Source organism: Trachinotus anak, unplaced genomic scaffold (assembly GCF_046630095.1).
Source record: "Trachinotus anak isolate AG129_WGS33_773 ecotype Australia unplaced genomic scaffold, CSIRO_AGI_Tana_v1 ptg000028l, whole genome shotgun sequence".
NCBI lineage: Eukaryota > Metazoa > Chordata > Actinopteri > Carangiformes > Carangidae > Trachinotus > Trachinotus anak.
The window spans coordinates 18,346,215-18,365,123 of record NW_027273879.1 but is presented as its reverse complement, the minus strand read 5'-3'; the positions used below and the strand labels follow the sequence as shown (position 1 = coordinate 18,365,123).

General features: G+C 39.2%; 1 protein-coding gene across 1 annotated transcript in view; it reads right to left on the bottom strand.

Annotated features, from left to right (window-relative positions):
* npr2 (natriuretic peptide receptor 2) overlaps positions 1-18,909 on the bottom strand; it is a 68,746-nt gene that overhangs the window by 47,217 nt on the left and 2,620 nt on the right. Inside the window, exons 2-5 of the mRNA XM_071467016.1 lie at positions 9,744-9,925; positions 6,319-6,432; positions 5,766-5,901; positions 2,707-2,801 (exon numbers count right to left, since the gene is read on the bottom strand). Coding sequence (XP_071323117.1) covers positions 2,707-2,801; positions 5,766-5,901; positions 6,319-6,432; positions 9,744-9,925 — 527 coding nt within the window. The remainder of the gene's footprint in view (positions 1-2,706; positions 2,802-5,765; positions 5,902-6,318; positions 6,433-9,743; positions 9,926-18,909) is intronic.

Sequence of the window (18,909 nt, the reverse complement as noted above, 5' to 3'; positions counted from 1 at the left end):
ATTGTGATAGATGGATATGCTGTTTTGAAAGTGAAGTCAATGTATCGTCATCTACACAACATGTTCAAAAGTCTGAGGTCCTGAAAGCTAAAACCGTTCTGTGATGTTTTCAACCAGGCTGCTGGCGACTCAGGTCAATCAGCCATATGAATCAACCAATTAAAAGCTGAGGATAAATGAGACCAGGAAGTCACGCTGACGGCCTCTAAGGACTGCTATGAAATTCTAACTGAAGTCAAATGTTTCCAACCCACTTCTTCTACCCTCACTGAACACTGGTTCACAGCAGTGTTCGCAGAGCACAACATACACAAATATTTTCATCAGACTGTGAGGGACATTTGAGGTTTTATGCATTTTCCATTACAGAAGTCAGCACTGCAGAATATCTCCAAAACAGTAATGTCCATGTGCTGCCAAACAGAAGCAAAGGCTGAAGTTTTAAACTACACATAACTGATTATACTGAAAACTATTCTGATGAAGTTCTCATCACAACAATTAGAGACACAACCTTTCATACTGAGAGTAAAAATAATTCATTAAAGAGCTCCAAGTCGAAGGTCCCTGGTGAGATAGATGACAACAAAGACTGTTTTGTATTTCTACACAATAGTGTTATATATCACTAACTCTTATTCAATCATTTAATCATTACAGCAGTTATGGGCATTAACATGCTTGTAACTCTTTTCTTTAGGGAATTTACCACATACAAATGCTAAAGAGCGCTCAAAACATCTTTAAAAGGCTTTAGCTCATTAACTTGTCCTCAATAATGGTCTACAATATGTAAAATTACATTTATAAATTGCATTACATGAAAACATTGAAGTGCACAAGGAAACAAAAGCATAATATTTAACAGAAAATCTACAATCATCATATAATGGTCAGTCCAGTTCGTTCCCTACAAAAGGAAACTTCTCTGTGTCAATTCAGGTAAGAAGCCATCATAAGTGAGTCCTCCCCCGAAGAAAACAGTTTAAAAATCATGATTACATTTTTTTTCACAAGTATTTGTGTGTCCCAGATTTATTTTTCTAGTATCTATTCTTCTATCTTCGTGTCAGACCTTACTACTTTAGTGGTACAAAGTACTGAAAGCTGGCTACTAATGTCTGGTTAGATTTGCAGTCTTGTTTACTTATTATTTGATTTTCTGAATTTATTTCAGATTTGAGAAAATTTTATTTCGACAAAGTTCATCAGCAGTTGATTTTCCACATCTATATATACATATAAGAAATTCTGGACAGCAAGGACAGGTCAGGTTCTTGTATGGCTTTGGTTTAAGTGAAGTTTAATATTGCTCTAGCGTCTTTCATTAACTGTTTTTAGAAGTGATTTATTCCTTAATTTGACAGAACAGTAGAGAGATGAGAAGAAATGAGGGCAGAGATAAATGGGGAGCAACATGCATTAAATGTCCCAGGCAAGATGCGAACCAGGTGTGTCAAATATCAGCCTAGTATAAAAAAATGTAAAGAATAAGGTTAACGTGGTAATAACGCCATTAAAATGAGCAGGTATGAAGAAAAAGGTCTACTGAGACCCTCCCTCCCTCGTTTATCGGCCCCGTCCATACCCAACAAAAATGTCTCCATACCAAATCAGTTTATAAACTGCCCCCACTCTCCATTTTGTAAGGGGGTGCGTGGAACCTAAATCTAAACTTTCTTACAAAATGTCCAAAATCTGTTTAATGACTATCATTGCACTCTGTGGAATTTATGGAAATTCAGTCAAGTGTTATCAGAGATTTTGGTCCATTCAGCCAAACACTCTGCTCTCTGCTGTGGATCTAAAACCAACATCACCTCTTCTCGTTGATGATACTTCGACAGACAGAGGAGGTGTGTGATCACAAGCAACAGCAAAAGATTATTTCTCTAAAGGACTAGTCCACAGCAAAGTGTCAGCTCAGACACTTATACAGTGCTGTGGGGATGAGTCCTAACACCTGGTAATGAGTTTGCACTTTTGCTCCTCCAGTTACCGCATCCTGAAGTCAGTGGGTTTTTTGAATGGGTTTTTGGTTGGATGCCTGAAATAAGGTCTGTGGTTAACATAAGCTCAAGACATTTTCACATTTTATTCCACAACATAAATTACCTCAGTAAATACCCCAGCAATTATTTTTTAAACTTTTACCTGTCTTAAAAAAGGCTAGTTGCTAAGTGGCTAAATGAAACTGCAGAGGTTAACATGAAAACCAACCTACTCACCAGTCCACCTTAGACCTACAGTGTCGTTGTGTTTATACTCACACTCTTGCAAATTATTACTAACTTTCCAAGAGAAAAGGCTTTTGTAGAGGAGGTCAGAACTAATTCAAATTATGCACAATTATGCACTAAGTTTAGTAGGGGTAACAATAACATCATGCAACTGTAGTGTAGTTCTGGTGTTTGTATTTAGGCTTCAAAAATGAAAAAAGTGATGTTTATTTGTGAAGATTATCCTGCCGAACAAAATGTGTCAGTATCACAGAGATAATTTTCTGAAATAATCCAAAAGCCAGTGGAAAAAGCCCATTGGCTTTTTCTCCGAGGAAACCATGGTGATGCTAACTTCATGGTTGGCCTACAAAAATTCATCATTCCTGCAGCACTCTATGACTCCCCTCATCAAACTCTGCTGATAATCACAAACACATTAAACACAAATCAATTGAGCAATGGTAACAGTAAATGATTAACTCACCCCGTACTCTCCTGTCTCCTGGTCGGTCATCGCCCACAGGTTGACGTCTATATCTCTGGCATTTTTGTGGTCTGTGTTAACAAGTCCCGTCACTCCTAAAAACAGACAATATCCACTTCAAGGGTGTGATTCAGCGTGAAACGTCACATAACTCTCCCAGAAATGGGCTCATCTCATCTGCTCCCAGTCAAAAATTGAGATGATTCAGTATGTGCACAAAGCAGTTTTTCTGTGTCATCAATGTCTGCACCACACAGCCTTTTCAAACAGGGACCCTAACCCACTCCCACTGCCTCACACAGTTTACCGCTGTTTGTAGTCAGCTGAGCGTAGCACCCCTCTTTAAGGTGCAGGTTATAAATACAGCAGCAAGCTTCTGAATGAAACTCACCCTCAAGAACTGTTGAAACTTTTTGTAAACCATTGTCACTCACAAATAAAACTTCTGTTTTTGGAAACATCTCCCTTTTTAACTCTGATGTTTGTCAGCTGCTTGATTTTTGCATCAGTCCCTGTAAACATACAAAACTTTACAATCAAATGAACACGTAGACCATTTTCTAGACTAGAGCAGGGTGTATGTGATCCTACATACAATGTGACCTTAAAGGTGTTAAAGGTAAATGTCTGTCTTAGTTTGAGCAGTTTACAAGTAAAGTCATACTTCCATCTTCCATGAAGAACACAACACATGTGTTGAAAGTGGTCAGTACGTCAGCACTGATGTTGAGTCACTCTTTAAGGGTTTTATAACCCACCCACTCCCCACTATTTGGTTTGGGATGACATTTAATGTGGCAAACGGAGTGGAAGTAGGTAGGGAGTGGATTCTTTGTCCTTTCCTATCAGTAAAATCGTCTCATACTGATTTAATGTGTGTATTAATAAGAAACAGACACCAGAGAAGTTTCTGCAATATACAACATCCCCAGACTGATGTCATGTTATGAAAACCTGCATGAATACCTGCAGGATTCTGCCAATCATCCTGTAAGAGACGATATGCGACATTGTTCCAAGCTGGTTCACAATGTTCAAACACTGACGCTCACCACATTCATTTCTTCTACACCCACGTACTGCAGTTTCTAATGGATTCATTCAAAATAAATTATGTGAAAAATCACGACAGCACCACCATCAGTTTCAGTATTAACACAATTCACGTCATGATTTCAGCATCATTTCTATCATGAGAGGATCTCCTTTAGCAGACGTTACACCGAGCATTATTCTGTCTAAAACAACTGATCTCTGCAAAGTTTCAAAAATAGTTTAAAAAAAGGTAGAAAATTTAAGTAGAAAAAATGCATTTGCTGAGTCAGCACTGGATATCTGAAAAGCTTTTGCTTCTATAAAAAACAGGTAGCATTAAACTTTGTCAAAACATCCACAATAATGAATGCAAGTTTCCGCTGTTTATTTTAAACATGGGCTCTCTTTTCCTTGTTTTTCCCCAAAACAAAAAGCAACAACCCTCATCAACCCTTTTAAGCTGAAGCTATAATAATCCCATTGTTCTGCTTCTTCCAGTTCATGTGAAAGCAAATCTGGCAGGCGACAATATAAACAAGCAAGTGTATGAGCACCCACATCAAGCATCCAATGGACTATTAACTGGAGTGTTGTGTGATAAATGTTCAATAACACTATAATTATTGTGTTGAAAGGGCATATTTTAATCACATTTGGGGTTCAACAGTGCTTTCCAGTGCTGTGCAGCTGGGCCGGTCACTTGGCCTCACTGCCTGTTTACTGCAGAGCACTGTTCCCTGGACTGATTTATACTTATTTTCAGTGACAGTGGAGCTTCCTGTGTTTACATATTTATCAACATCAAGTTCACATTTTGCATAAGGCCACATACATGTATCACTATGTGTAGCTGCAAGTTTTTAACCAGTGAATCGATGTAAAATTGTAAAAATATAACAGATTGCCACAGTCAGACATTTATTTTTTGAAACTTCTGAGAGGTTCTTACTTACAGTAAGAGCTCAAAACACATGCAAATAAACAAAACACAAACAAATTCAGGAAATATCTTAATCATTTTGACAACACTTGTGCTGCAAAAACACGCAACACAACCAAATACAGAAATGTGCTACACAGGCAACAATGGTTGTTGTGTTTCCAGGGTACACAAAAAAGTGATGAGCATGACTGGTACACACTTGGACCCAATCCCAATGTCCCCCCAAAGGCCTAAGCCCTGTACCCTCACAGACTTGTCTGACCTAACCTGACAAACTTGTTACCTTGATGATGCCAAAGCATTAGTTTACAGTTGTGGGTTTGTGTATTTTCTCCCTTCACTTGCTGTTGTGATGTTGGATCAGATCTGATGAAAGCAGGTTTTGATTTCATCATAGGACAAATAGCTACACACAGTTCTGGTTCTGAATCACCAGTTAACTATGTGTTTATATTTACGTGTAAATATATTTTTTCTTGTGATGTTAACGTTTGGGTTTTGATCCCATTTTCCATTTTATGGCAGTTGATAACCGTTTCTTTACGCTGCTTGGTATCCCCTGGTGACCACAGTAATCCTGTGGTTTAAAGTCATAATGCAGTGAACTTGGGTAATTCTCTCAGGCAAAGTCTGCAGAAATGCAGAATTAAGGAAAGTGTGCATGAAGCGAGGGAGCCCTCATGCCCTTGATGGTTTGACAGAAGCAGGGCCCTAAGCACTCAGGAACTTTCTGGGAACGTGGCTGTGAATCCGTGAGGGTGGACTTTACAATTGTGAATTGTTGTTCGATGCTTTGTGACCTCTAAAGTTAAAACTTTTGAACAAAGAGTGCCTCACAGTCAGGTCAGTTCATCACTTTTTATTGTGCCACTGTGAACAGTTCATTTGTTGTCTGTGCTACTTGCACCTTGTTTCTGTATTTGGTTGTGTTGTGTGTATCTGCAGCACATGTGTTGTCAAATTGATGTTGTCTGAACTCATTTGAGCTTTGTCTATTTGCATGCTTTCTTAAGTTGCCATGTGTTGAGCTCTCAGGGCCACCGTACTTCCTAGTTGAGACACATTACGGACTTTTGCTCACCCCAGAATCGGCGGTTCTGCGTCCTCATCGTGATGTTAATACCATCGTTCTGGGCTCCACCCTCTGCCAGAGTCTCCTCCAGGGCCTTAGCGTACAGCACGAAACCATCATAGAAGCTGCCAGCAATGTAGTCCATCTGCAAGAAGAGAGCTGAAATTTTGAATAACCAGCAACAGAAATTTAAGCAATACACAGGGTTTGGCTTAGGATCTTAATGATGTAATAAAAAGTTCCTTCAGCCAGGGCTCAAGACCCTGCTTCTATGAAACGATGCAATTTTGGCCAATCAAAGTGCCAAATACCAACAAACATAATAAATTATAACTTCTTTAAAAATTACAGTTTATTTTACTTTTGTAAAACTCGCATTCTTAACGGCTGAGATGAAAGCAGCCATAAAAAGTCAAAGTATTAATTGCTAACATTATTGTAAACATCATTCCTCATTAAGTGCTGACAATTACACAGCACAGTGGGGATTTTTCTGCACAGAATATCCTATAAAAGATTAAAGAGGTCATGATGCACGGGGTTTTCATAGGCTATAACTTACCAGTGATGGTTCCAAGTGTACACCGAAATCCCTCTTAGCTCTGGCATGGAGTTTCTTCTGGAAGTCTTTGTACTCTGGATTATCAGGAGGCCGGTACGTTATGATGAAAACAGACTGGAGGAGACACAGAGACAGATTGAGAAACAGGAACTGAGGATTGAGCCATGAAACATCCAAACATCCATTTCTTTTTCAGACTGAACAAACAAATTTTATGAGTTTCATCTTTTGAATGTAACTTTAAATTGCATGTTATTTAGTCTCACTTTCATCCTCACTGCTTTAAAAGTAGTTTTAAAAGTATGCTATTGCTATTGTATTTCATTATTTCTAGAAGTGAGTGTCAGTATAAAATGAAATATTGTAACATATATTCTTCATATAGGTCAGTGCCGATCAATGCGACCACTGAGGTGTTAGCATGTCTGTCTAACCCTGGCTGTAGCAGGTACTCAGCAGTTTTGTGGCCCCAAAAGAAAATCAATCAGTTTTCTATCTGTCATCAGAAACCTAAAGTGGACAGATAATGCACGTCAATGACAACAGTGGTGCTGTGTGATACGATCAGTACAGATGGAGACCAAGTCAGCCATTGTGAAACCACCCCATCAGCAGTTTCTGCTCTTAATTTTTTTCTTTGTCGCTATCTTAGATCAGATAATATAACGCACAAGAAAAAATCCATCTCATTTTTCTTCATTCTTAAATAAGTTGATTTGAATTAAGCAACTTTTTTCAACCTCTTAAATTCAGCATTACTGATCAAATGATAAAATAATGTGGACAAAAATGCTTGCTGATAAAATCAAACCCATGCTTTTGTTTGACTAAAATGTCTTACTACATTAAAAAAAAAAAAAAAAAAAAAAGCAGGTCCTAAAATGTCAGGCTGACAGAGCGAGTGGCAACAATCAATTCTCTCATGATTTTTCATGCGGGACCTCCACCACAAACTTCCACAAGCAGTTATCACTCTGAAGGAGGCACATTGCCATAATGAGCCCTGTTATCACTTACAGATAAATTAACACACTGCAAGATCAACGAAATGGGCACAACAATTTCACTCTCCAGCCAAGGTTAGGAGCAGGTCATATTTGGATACACAGATACTGAGATAATGCAAAAAGCTGTTTAATAGTGATTCACAGTTCCAACACAAAAAAGCATTTGAATTAGTTATTACATGTTGTTTTTTTGTCCTTTTTCTTGAAACAAATCCAACCCTTATGAGCAGGAATATCATGACACGAACTGCAATATGCTGAATGTGAGTGGGATAATAGTTGTTTGAAGAACTTTTCAATTATTATGAAAAAACATCTGAGTTTAGAACAAGTTTGAAAAGAGTGTCTCAATATAACCATTTTCTCAGCTTTGACAAAACTAATTAATACACTTGTTCATTATTTTTAACTTAAGGAACAGATAAGAGGGTATTTTCAAATGTGTGGAGATAAATGGCGTACATGTGGATAATTATGCACACGGCCCTATATTACTCTTAAGTTTACAAATGACACACAATGGAAGACATTAATTTCCCCACTATCTCAAGTCAATGTTTCAACTGCATTTTAAACACTTTAAGCAAACATTTGCTAAGTCTGCTATGACAGAAACTGCCATCATCAATTTAATATTATGTCAGATTTATAGTCGGAGCCGCTCTCCTTCAAAAGTCTGTGAGCACTCAGTTAAGAGAAGCCAGTGTGACATTTAGGGAAATTAATTAGACGAGCAGCACATCTGTGCCCACTCTGTTATGTCTTAGTGCACTAATTTGTAGGGCTCAATAGCTTCCTGTGAAACACATCCACTAATTCATTAATGTCATGCAAGAATTTCACTCCTTGAAGTGGCTGAAAGGGTTGGGGGGGGGGGGTATATGTCCTCTGGGAGACTCAGTTTGCCCACCGCTTGGAAAAAAAATAATAATAATGCAGCTTCCTAAGATCATCAGAGTGCACATGAGCTTTTCAAACACGTGGATGTCATTACCATAAAAGCTTCCAAAACCATGCTTTGGCTAATTGTCACTCATCTCAACGGACATGTTAATTGAAGCAGGGTTAGTACTTAAACTAATGTCAGTCAGTTGGATGAATTTTCCAGGACCTTGAGTCACTGCCCACATTTCTGACTGCTGCTGTGATTAGATAGGCCTGCTGAAAATAACGCCAGCAATAACAACTGCAGACAGTCCCATCATGAAAACAACGTCCAAATAGTGAAATGAAAATAAACTGGAAATTTAGTCTGGTTATCAGGATCCAGTCTGTTAGTTTGTCTGATTTATGGAGTCACTGGTTTAGAACTGAGAGGCTGAATAAACAGACAACAAGCTGTTTAAAGCTTGTTTTTTTGTTTTTTTAATTATAAAATCCTGTTTCATTTTTGTAGTGACGCAGGGCCTGTCTCATTATAGGATATAGGAAAAAATATTCTGACTGCAGAACACTTTTTACTTTTTTTCACTTTTACAGTGATAGTTCAGGTTATTGGATGTGGCATTATCTATAGTCAGTGTATTACTTGCAGTAAATTCAGATCAGCGCGCTGCTGTTTAGAGGAAATGATGCTGCTGTGAATGAGGCCATCTAAAAAAACACATTCTAGCTGCTTTTAAAAAATGCCCACAGAAAAAAAAACAGCGTGTACGCTTTAGTTTGAATATTTTCACCTCTTTATCGTCGTCAAACACTTTGTTCCTTTACATTTCAGGTTAACTACCATTGAACTCCTACACACAAGTGCGCCTATCCTGACCTCTGCTTGACTCAAACAGATGATCTGTGGAGTAATACGGTGTGTGCCCTAGTCGCACTTGTCCGTAGTAAAACAGTTCACAAACTGTAATTCCAAACCAAAGGGCTGTTTGACGGTAAAATAAAGCAATGAAAATACTAAAAATAAAGTCATATGACCCAAACTATCACTTTAAGAAAATACATTTGCTAAAAAATATCAAATAGTGATGCACTTGGTTTCAAGGTCTGATGATTTATGCAAGAAACGTATTGGAACGAGTGATCCATCATTAAAAACCACTGACAAGTATTGTATTTGAGTCAACTGTCGGTTTTCGTCAGGATTGAACTACTTGGTTCTGTGTAACTCAGTGAGCAGAGCCTGATAAAGATTATGGGATTTAGAGAGAAAACGAACAGAAACAGGGAATTAAATATCCATTCTCTCAGTCATCTATTTTCCATGCCAAATGGTGGTTTTGGTCTTGTATTATTTCCTGCCTCCAATTACAAAGCGGGTGAAACAGTGACAGTCCACATTCAATAAATCTACGAAGAATCTGAACACTGTCTCAACTTATCGAGCGTGATGATCCAAACAGATCCAGGGCTTTTTGAAATCAGTCTCTATGTGTGTGCATGTGTGTGTGTATTTGTGTCCTGCGCTCATCGTACCTTAAAGACCTTGATGAGATTGGACCTGTCAGAGTCTGGGCTCTGCCACGGTTTGCGATCCGTCAAGCTCTCGGCGAACACGTCCAGATAGAAGATGGCGTAGTTTTCTGGGTCCTGGATCTCGCTCTGAAACAGTTTCATGATGTTCAGGAAGGTTTCCAGGGGGCCACAGATGTATACGACTGCAGACAGAAAGACAACAACAGACAAAATGTTTATCTTTTCTTTAAACACTGCAAAAATCTCTTATCAAATCTTCCAAAAATCATATTTTGATAAAACGAGTGAATAAATCTGCCACTGCAGTGAAATTTCTGTTTGTTCCCAGTAAAAATCATGTGTCAACTGTCAAGATTTTTCTAGATTCAAGATGTATTTTTCTTTATGTTATTCTAGTGCATCAGTCTGTTATTTTGTCATCTTCTAAGCATACTGACTCACAAGAAGTTTGAGAAAATCATTGGAACAAGTTAATTTGTATTGGAAAGCAGCCTAAAATACCCATAAACACTCAATGGAGACTGCAAGACTTTTAGGGCACAATAATAGACAAGAATTTCTTGATTAGATGGAGGTTTTTTTACAGTTTGTTGGGTTTTTTTTTTTTACACATTTACATAACAGAACTTTCTGCAAAATTTTGGCTGTATGTGAATTTTATGGCCATATTTGATTATTCACGGTCAAAACAAGTCGTATGCATACATGAATAAACATCAGATGTAAAGCTGAGCCAGATTACATCTACAACACACATAAACAAGTCAGGCATAATAACTGAGGCTGGAGAGCAGGAGGTAGGCCAAGAGCTCGGTCTGGTCTGGGGCTGGAGGGTTGACCATAATGATGGGAGGGGCCTGCAGCAAGGGGGCGGGGTTTTACTAGCCCCTTTCCTCGTAGATACACTCCTTTATTTTGTTGTAACTTGCCCAAATCCTCAAATTTCCTTCCAGCGAGCACAGTGTTGATGTTTTAAAGCGCAGCTGTGACCTGTGTGTTGAGTTTCACAACATCAGTGAGCTGGGAGGAGAGCTGGGTGAGACAAAATTCACTTTTACAGCAGTAATCTGTAACTTCTTTGACTTAAAACTAATGGGAGAATGATGTCATGTGCATGGTGCTTGTTAGACAGTCACATTGACTGTGGCTGAACATCTCTGTGCTTCCTTTCAGTCTAATTGATCTAACTTGCTCCATTCTAGCTGGCAACACCAATCATATCTGTTAAAACCAGAGCTGAGTGACACATTTTCCACCACTTTTTTTTGTACTTTCACATAATGAGACAAGCAGCATAATGTGAGCGGTGGATAACTCACTCTGAAAACTGGCGCACATTTCAACTTTTGCAATGTCTGATTCTAATAAATGTCAGGCTCTGACACACTTCACTCGTCTGCAGCAGATGTACCAATGAAAAGAGGCAGCAAAGAAGTGAAACTAGAGACAGAAATCATTCAGGGTGGATATTGGAAGTGGACTTCATACAGTGGAAACAACCAAAGAAAGGAGAGAGATTCAAAAATAAGGCAGAATATTGTTCAAAATCTCTCGCTTCTTTTGCTGTTACAATATTAAAATGACACTTCTTACAAAGTAAGATCTTTGAGAAATGTCAACGTGAATTAAAGAAAAAACATAATTTAAAAAAAAAAGACATTTTTAAATGTTAAATGTAAACACAAGCAATTATTTAAATTCCTTCCCTACATAAAATACTATTTAAAATTGGCATTTTTTTTTTCAGTTAAATGAGAAACTAACCGATCAAAAGCGAATTAAAATTATGGATCTTACCAAATATTCTCTGCCACCTTCTACTGTGTGACAGCCTTCAGTGTTCAGTACTACAGAAACATTCTGGGCTGTGTACTGGGTTTCAGACGTAACTGGGAAGTTTGATATTTCAGCTTTAGTCTTAGTGACCTGGTAGTCATTGTCACTGTCTTGCTCAAAGACACTCCAAAGCGCCATAGTTTGCTGTCGCAGGAATCAAACCTGAGACCTCTGTTACAGCCTCTGAGAGCATCTCTGCCCACCACCTTCACCCTGCCACCTACACCCTCCTGCCTTTGAGTCATGAATAAAAAAACGTAGCATTATTTCCATTTGTAGCGTATGTCAGAGCGGCGGCTGCCAGCTCCGAGGCAGCGCTCCCAGTTAGCAGACATTTCCTCATGTGTTAGACCAAAGCTGGCTGCTGCTTAGACCCCAACTCTCATCTCTTCCAACATGGTTCCCCATGCCAAGTAGTCCCGCTGTCTCCTGGACCACTCCCAAAGTAAATGCCGCTACACAGCCGAGGGAAAATGTCCTCCTGTGTTGTAGCGGCCGTACAGTATATGGACCTGCTAAGGCTTTACACAAAAGCACATTAAATTGTTTGGTACAAGTTGTTCCACTTCAGAGACTCCAGGATGGCAATCAGCTCTGCTGTGCTGTGTACACTGCAGGAAATCTCCTTCTTACATAATTTAGCCTTTAATTAAGTCCAAAATTCATATTTCCATAGGACCAGATAGATTAAAGGATTTTCTATCATCAAGTCTCATGTTTACCTCCATAAAGGAGGTCATCTTTTCATTCTTGTCTGTTTTTACTCTGTTAGTTTGCAGTATGTCTCAAAAACCTGTTGACCGATTGGAATGAAAGCTGAGCCAAGTGATTCATGTTTGATGTAGATCCAGGATTTCTCAACACTGCAAGATAGCGTACAATACAATAACACATAAATAGAGGACGGATGCATGAGCTCTGGGTACTTCCTCCTTGATAAAAGTGCAGTCTGCCGTTTCAAGATAGTGACACTTGATAATGACATTTGTAAAGAGGCCTAAACCAAGACAAGTTGAACCAAGGAAAACACAGAAAAAACAAAAATTCCTGCTAAGTAAATGACTTGTTTTTTCTGCGCTCCACGCTTGTTTTTCTAAGGATAAACCCTCCTGCCAACATGTAATCACACTCTTACCGAGACCACAATGAATACTTGTTTCTGATTGGTTGGCAGTTGTTAATGTGATAATCCTTGTGATTTTCACTGTATCAAACCCCTTGTTTTTAATACGTTTTTAAGACTTTCTAAAAAAAATTTCAGCGGTAGCCATTCAGTGTACTGTAGTTTTCATTGTTCCTGGCAGAGTCGGCCTCTCTGGCACACAATTCAAATTGCATAACCACACATAAGGGATTCACAGGAAACAGCACATGCAGGTACTAGATGTGATACATTAGACTAAAGCCGGTGCATGCAGGCGTTTCAAACTGTGGACTATCTTTCCAACTCTTCTTTATCAAAACAACATGAAGCAATGATTCTTCTCAGCCCAGTTTTATTCCTTTGGATCTGCTGTAAACAGAAACACCCGATGCTCTTTTTCTGTTTTCTTTCTGACAGAGAAGCTCCGAACACCGTGTGCTCTGCCCCAGCGGTCGATATTTGTGTCCTTTTGAGTGGAACTCTGGGACTTGTATTATTACAGGGCACTTTCTGTTACTGCAGGTGTTCCCAAATATTTCAGAACTGTTATCAGCACACCTCATGTTTTTGTTACTGTCTGTACAATTTATTTCATACACCCACTGTCTAATACAACAGTCCTGTCATTCATAAAGGCTGTAATGTTCAGTGTGTGATTTAATCTCCACTTTTTGATTTACATGTTGACAAAGCATTAGAAACACCTCTAAGTATAACACAACTCAATCAACAGCAGCACAAACTACAGCCTCCGGAATGACCGTAAGGTGGATTCAACACCCTTTCAACAAAAACTGAAAATCATCAGGCTGCAGGAGAAAACACTGTGTTCTTTGCCTCCATCATGTTCATTATTTTCTTACATAAGGACATGTGATAAGTGGACATTATCGCTTACATGTTTGCGGTGAGGTTTCATCTTGCTTTAGGTATTTAGTGATGAATATGAGTCTCTTAAAACAAGACAAAAAAGATGGATTAAGTAGTATCAAGAAAATAAGACTCAATCACAGATGAAATGACTGGTAAAGATGATTTGTTTGTAGTTAATATGAAGGCCTGTGATACAAACTCTGCACCAATGGAAACAAGTCGTATTCCTGCACATCTGTTACATTCGCTTCATAATTTAAGTGATTTAAATTCTTAATTACTCTGTGTTTGGTTTGGTTTGTAAATTGGGACATTTCACTGTTTTGGATGCCTCCAGAGATAATCACATGCAAGTGCACAAACAGAAAGCAAGCCAATTACTGCACTCAGCGTGTTTTTGTCATCTTCTCAATTGGATTATGCTGGATTTTCTAACATGACTCTGTGTCATGTTTGTCTTGTAGCTGGATCTTTCTAAGAGCAGATTATCCCCCAGCCCTCTTTCTTTTTATGTTCTAATCTGTCTGCAAGGCTTTTACGACTTTGCCTGTGTAGCATTCCTTTGTATGGAAAACTGAATCCATGTAATCGACATCCAGTTCATCTAACCTGCTGCTACTGTTGCATCCTGGGAGTGTTTTCACTCAGGAAAGAGGATTTCTGTAATTACTCTGAGGCACTACCTGAGCTTCATTGTGAACTGACACGCTTTTCATCACTCGCTGGCAGCTACAAATCACTGGCATATGTACTCGAAAAATAAATAAATAACACAACACAGCCTGATGTATTCTTCCACTCACACAGCTGAAATTTTCCCTCTTGTGTGCCATTAACGGAGTGAAAAGCATCAAGGCGAGAGTGTCACTGGGCAATGTGATGGGAGCTAGAATATATTCACGGAGTACTTCAGAGTATTGTGTTCATCTCACACTGTGCCAGAGCTGGAAGAGGGGCTCGAAACCTTCACTTAAAGGGTCAGTTCGCCCCAAATTGCAAGAAAAAAAACCAAAGATTCCTGAAGATTTCTGCTTCCATATTTCAACTGTGGTGCTCACAGCATTGAAATATTTCATTAAAAGATTCAACAGTAACATGTTTTTCCAGACACAGTGGATCCCAGGATAATCCACACACAACACAATGACAACAGTTAAAGGAATACTTTTCAATAGAAAGTAGTTCCAGTGAAACATGTTTACAGCGAGGTGCAGATATGACCAGATGTAAGTTAGAACACCTTTGTATTACTATCATTACTTGGATAAACTGGCCCTTTAAAGACCCATTCCGATAAAAATCAAGTTTTTAACCTATTTCCACCACTGAACTGCAGTGAACCACTGACAGTTAAAACAGATTCAGACAGTCAGAGATTTATAAGTCATATAAATTTCAGAACCAAAGGAACCAATCACGTCAACTTGCAGGAGAGGGCAAAATAAATTCAAAACCTTGCCAGTGCAGAAAACTGGAGTTTGCATTAGCACAACCACTAACACTGTGTCAGCCGCTGCCAGTTACGAGCTAACTTACAACATAAACAAATAAAAGATGCTAACCGCGCTAACCGTTCTGATACAGTGCACAACATCTGAGTGTGGGTCTGACTGAGGCTCAGACATGTAGCTGAGTCTCTCTGATGTTTCCTCTTCTAACTATCTGGATGCACACTGCTCTTTCACCGGTTACTGAAACCTTGTCAGTACAGAGAACGAGAGTTTGCATTAGCACAGTTGCTAACACTGTGTCAGCCACTGCCAGTTGCGAGCTGACAAACAATGCAAACAAATAAAAGATGCTAACTGCGCTAACCTTTCTGATATAGTGCACAACAGACTCCTCATCTGAGTCTGGGTCTGACTGAGGCTCAAACATGTAGCTGAGCTTATCTGATGTTTCCTTTGGTAACTATCTCGATACCTTGTCTTTACAAAGAGCGAGAGTTTTCATTAGCACAGTTGCTAACACTGTGTCAGCCCCTGCCAGTTACGAGCTAACAAACAACATAAACAATTAACTACCCTTACCGTTTATTATACTTCTTCTGGTTGCCGATTTTGGTGCAAAACAAACTCCCCAAAAACTCCTGAGTCTGGGTCTGAATGAGGATCAAACATGGTTGAGTGTCTCCCCTGTTTCCTCCTCTAACCATCATGATAGTCTCCGCTGTTTCACCTGACAACCTAGCACGAGCAGCGGTGGTGGGAGGGGCACTAGGCCTGATCCACATTTTTCAGAGGTAGAAAGTGAGGACGCTACAGCCCCAGTTTTCCTTTTTTTCACTTTTATGTGGAAAACCATGTTAACCAAAATATTAATCATAGCAGAGCATTTTTACATAGTTTAAAACATATATGTCTTGCAACAAACTAAAAAATAATGATTATTTGCAGTGAAATCCACAGTTTGAAGAATGTTCAGTCATAGTGTTGTTGCAGTGAAAATTAAAATCCTCTAATTGGAGACAATCAGACAATAATGAAGTAGATTTTCATGTTTTGTTTGGAATAAAATGTTGATACGTTGGAGATTTTGGAAATGGGGACTCGGTTCCTACTGTTGCAGCCCAACTGTCTAGAACAACTAGTTTGCTGTAGCAGACAAACTAACAAAGTACAGCAGGAAGTGTAGCCGTAGACTTCCCTTCAATCGTCGCTGCTTAAAGTCCTTATTGTTTGCCTGGCAACAGCAATATCCTGCAATCTTATCCATCAGATCACAGAGGGCTCTGGTGTAAAACTTCACTGTTTGGCCCCAGTTGACCCCACATAGCTATTGACCATCCTCTGTGCATAACCTGATGTCTCCAAATCTGTCTTAACACAACAGCCTACTCACTTCTCCTTATGTGCATTTAAAGAGTTATTGGTTGCTGTCACTTAAGTGTAAACTGTCCTTTGTTCTGAATCCATTGACACTAGTTCCCTGGCAAGCCACAGGCCAGGAACAGTAAAAGAAAATTATGAAGATACGTACTGGATTTGACTACTACTACTGCTACTGAACTACTGCTTATTTGTGTTTTGTTTAATTGTAATTTGTCAGTAGCAAGTGTATTTGTTCCACCAGTATCATTTTCAGTTGCCGCTGCAGCTGTGGTAGTGGCTGGGAGCACAATAAATTTGTCAGTTTAAAGGTTATTTCTGACTGTCGACTTGCAACATCCTGCATCTGCGTCAGTCTCCTTCAGGATTAGTGCCATTATCATGGCAATTTAACAAGAAGATTGCATCCTTGTTCTTAATCCTGCCTACAAAGCTCTGACCAGCTTGATTGTTTTTAGCTCTAAGCATGGAAATATCAGTCATTGAGACTGTCCTCCCCTAAAATTCAACCCCATAGATCATCTGTGCAAGCACCTCATTTCGACCCATACTTTGGTTTTGATCAAGAGATTGCATGATCTAATTTTATCTTCCTTCAAGAGATTTGTCAAAGCTCCAACAATGTGTGGCTTCACAATAAAAGCCCCAGATTTCCTCTCTCACCTCGGCTCAGCCTCTTGCCAATGGTGTGACTTTTTAGAGCTGATAGCCCGGAGGTTATCTGCCGGGAGAAAAGTGAGCTGAACGCCGAGCCAGGACAAGCCCTGACAAAACCATTAGCTTCTGTGACCTCCAGCTCACTGCAGCAGCTCCATAATTCATCCTGGGAAAAGGGTGGAGGGGGGGCATTTGGCAGCTTGCACCTTTCACCTCTTTCCCTGTACCACCCTTTAATTACCTTGACACTGTGTTTATTCCATTTGTTGATGCTGTTACTGTAACAACAGATTAAGATGTTTAAAGCTTGGTGTGTTTCACGGTGCCAGAAACCATAATATCCAAAGATTTACTGGTTGGAGGCAGATTTTGCACTGAGATGTTGAGCTGGTTCCAAAAATGATTCCCTTCAAACGCTCCCAGGAGCATAGGCAGATAAATATTTGTAACACACCCATGCACTATCAGGATCAGCCACGCATCTGAATAATGAGTCCAAAGAACAGAAGAAAAACATTAGATTGACATTTGTGTGTCAGATTTGTAGAAAACAAGCAAAGGTGGAACGCACATGTACTCAAACTGTACTTAAATACTATTTTAAGGTCGATGAGTTACATTTCAGAGGGAATTATCATTCTCCAAACTAAAGATTAAAAAACACATCATTTGTAATTGCCTTCCAAAAAAAACTCATATAAGTGTTTATCAGCAGAAGCACTTTGTTTGTCTTCCCCTTAAAACCACCAAAAATCACAGTTACTAAAACATTAAAACACCCTGAAAGCATGAACATCCCCAGAGTTGGAGATTTGTTTTTTTGGGGGGGGGGTTTTTTGTAGACCCACGGATTTTATTCAGTCATCGTCTTGACTTTTACTTTTAATCTTTCATTGTTGCATTACTTCTTGGATTTAAGTTATTGTTCCATTGCTGCAAACATTTCTGATATGAGAACCACTTTTTAACTAAATTTACAGTACTAATGACTTTACTCATCATAAATGAATCATAGATTAAGCCCATTTCTTTATATATGAGTTATGAGCCACTAATACAAACATAATTAAGGTTATGGTAATAAAAAATATGTCCGGTGTTCATTCACCTCCAGCCTTACATTTCCAGCTCTTGAAAGAAATATGAACTGAGAACTAATGAACAATGCCAGTCTCATGTCTGTGAGTCAGGATGTGATTATGCTCCATCAGCATAAAAACACACACAGGAAAACAGCCTGGCTCTCTCTAAAATAAAAAAAAGTCTACCAACATCTCTAAAACTCACTAATTAACACATTTAATCTCCTTTAATTCATTCATTCATGAACAGAAATGTAAAACGGCTATTTGTGGTTTACAGGAAGTTACCTGCTGGAACTATCTCCCGACAAACTACAGTTTATCCGCCTGGTACTTTAGTCCAGAGTCTCTGGTTATAGCACAGGTTGCCAGACACGGCTGTGAGCTGCGGTTTTGGTTTTGACCTCTGTGCAGGCACAATGGTACCGAGGCTGGTAACCTCCCTGCAATGTGACCACAAGACCTCAGGAAGCTGCACACAGTCCCTGCACCGGGCCTTCTCTCATCAAGAAACAGAGCCAGTACATAACTTCCTCTAAACTACTAACTGATGCTTTTACTTCTCTGTTTATGCACAGGTTTAATAAAAGAGATACAGCATGTTGAACAGTGAGATGTTTTATTTTTGAACCTTTGACAGAGCCAGACTAGTTGTTCCGCCCTACTTACAGTGTTTATGCTAAGCTAAGCTAACCACATCCTGACAAGTTCAAGACGTGAGATGGATATCAAACTCCTCATGTGAC